This window comes from Hermetia illucens, chromosome 3 (assembly GCF_905115235.1).
Source record: "Hermetia illucens chromosome 3, iHerIll2.2.curated.20191125, whole genome shotgun sequence".
Classification (NCBI taxonomy): Eukaryota; Metazoa; Arthropoda; class Insecta; order Diptera; family Stratiomyidae; genus Hermetia; species Hermetia illucens.
The window spans coordinates 170,826,862-170,828,283 of NC_051851.1; the positions used below are offsets into that span (position 1 = coordinate 170,826,862).

Consider the following 1,422-nt stretch of genomic DNA (forward strand, 5'->3'; position numbering starts at 1 on the left):
GACTACGAGGGCAACATGATCACCATCAGATTTTGGCAGAACGTCCCAGTTCAAGCGTTATGAATGATAAATGCTGATAAAAGATCCTTTTCTTTTACTGAATTCCTGAAGTAAGATACTTGACAATTGCCTCGTCTTCCCATTGTATAAATGCACATTTGATTAGAACAAGCGTTATTTCCTTGAGATAGGTTACCAGATTAACCACTGGTGAGAGAAGAAAGTACCTAAATGAAAAGGAAGCTTGGATCAACCGACGAACATAAGTTCGATGAGTAAAATCATTTTGGGTTTTTTTTTCAGTTGTAATCGACTATAAAATGTCTCTTTTTATTACGCTCAAGGTAATACAATAATTGTAAAAAAAATTTGGGGAAAATATAAGAAAACTTGTAACGTTGCACTTACGCTGCAACTATTTCACTTAATAATAATGGTTTCCGTATCCATAAGGATGATGGAAGCCATATCCGTAGTGTCCATGTTGGTACGGGTAGTGTGAGTGTCCATGAGAGAAGGAGTGATAGTCGTATCCCTGATGGTATCCTCCATGGCCTCCACCATATCCTCCGTAATATGGTCCGTGGTAACCATATCCCAGACCGAATGCTCCTCGCTTATCGGTCTTTTTTCCGCTTACATCGTCCAAAGCCGTACAGCATACAATCGCCAAAAGGACTAGGAATGCAACCTGTAACAATAGATAAGCGTGTCGTTATCGAACTCAGCCAATTGAGTTAATTCAATGTTATGGTTAAGCCGTGATAAGGATTATGCGATTTGAGTTGTCGATTGAAAAATCCTCCACAAACTCAGCAACATTTCATTACCAAGAATTTCATGTTGAAAGCTTATCAAATTGGATTTCAGACGTAGAACGAAGGAAATGGATTAATAGACACGAGTGAACGCTTTGATGCTCTCTCCAGATTCACCCGGAGTTTTTATACAAGTTTCGATGCCCGGAGAAAGATTTCGCACTCCCTCCTTGGTATTGGCGTTAGGTAATCGCTCACCAGAAGTAAGGCACGTCTTAGATACCGAAGCACTTCTGTAATCCAAGATCTTCCCTTAGCGCTTGCCATACTTTTCGTAATTTCATGAAACAAACCGTATCTATCTTGGCAGCGCCTTTGAGCCATCAGCCAGCTACTTAGCATACACACACCTTATCAGGTTTCTGGCGCTAACTATTGACTCAGATACGAGCAAGGTGTAGCCCAGACGTGGGAAATTCGATACTTCCTTCTGTAAACTCACTTTTTTACCCTCTTGCAATTTTACTTTCATTAAGAAATTAAGTACGTGCTGAACGTGTAGTCATAGGGTAATATCGTGGAAATGAGGCCATGATGAATTCTTAATTGTCGTAAATTGTTGCGAAGGAATACCACGAGTGGTGTGTGTTAAGTAATGGATATG

General features: G+C 40.2%; 1 protein-coding gene across 1 annotated transcript; it reads right to left on the bottom strand.

The window, feature by feature from the left end:
- Positions 1–298: 298 nt before the first annotated feature.
- On the bottom strand, positions 299–987 carry LOC119652520 (keratin-associated protein 19-2-like). The gene is made up of 2 exons (XM_038056715.1): positions 831–987; positions 299–691 (listed from the first exon to the last, which is right to left on the bottom strand). The coding sequence occupies exons 1-2, from the start codon at positions 840–842 to the stop codon at positions 425–427; spliced, it is 279 nt and encodes a 92-aa protein (XP_037912643.1). The 5' UTR covers positions 843–987; the 3' UTR covers positions 299–424.
- Between the last annotated feature and the right edge of the window lie 435 nt (positions 988–1,422).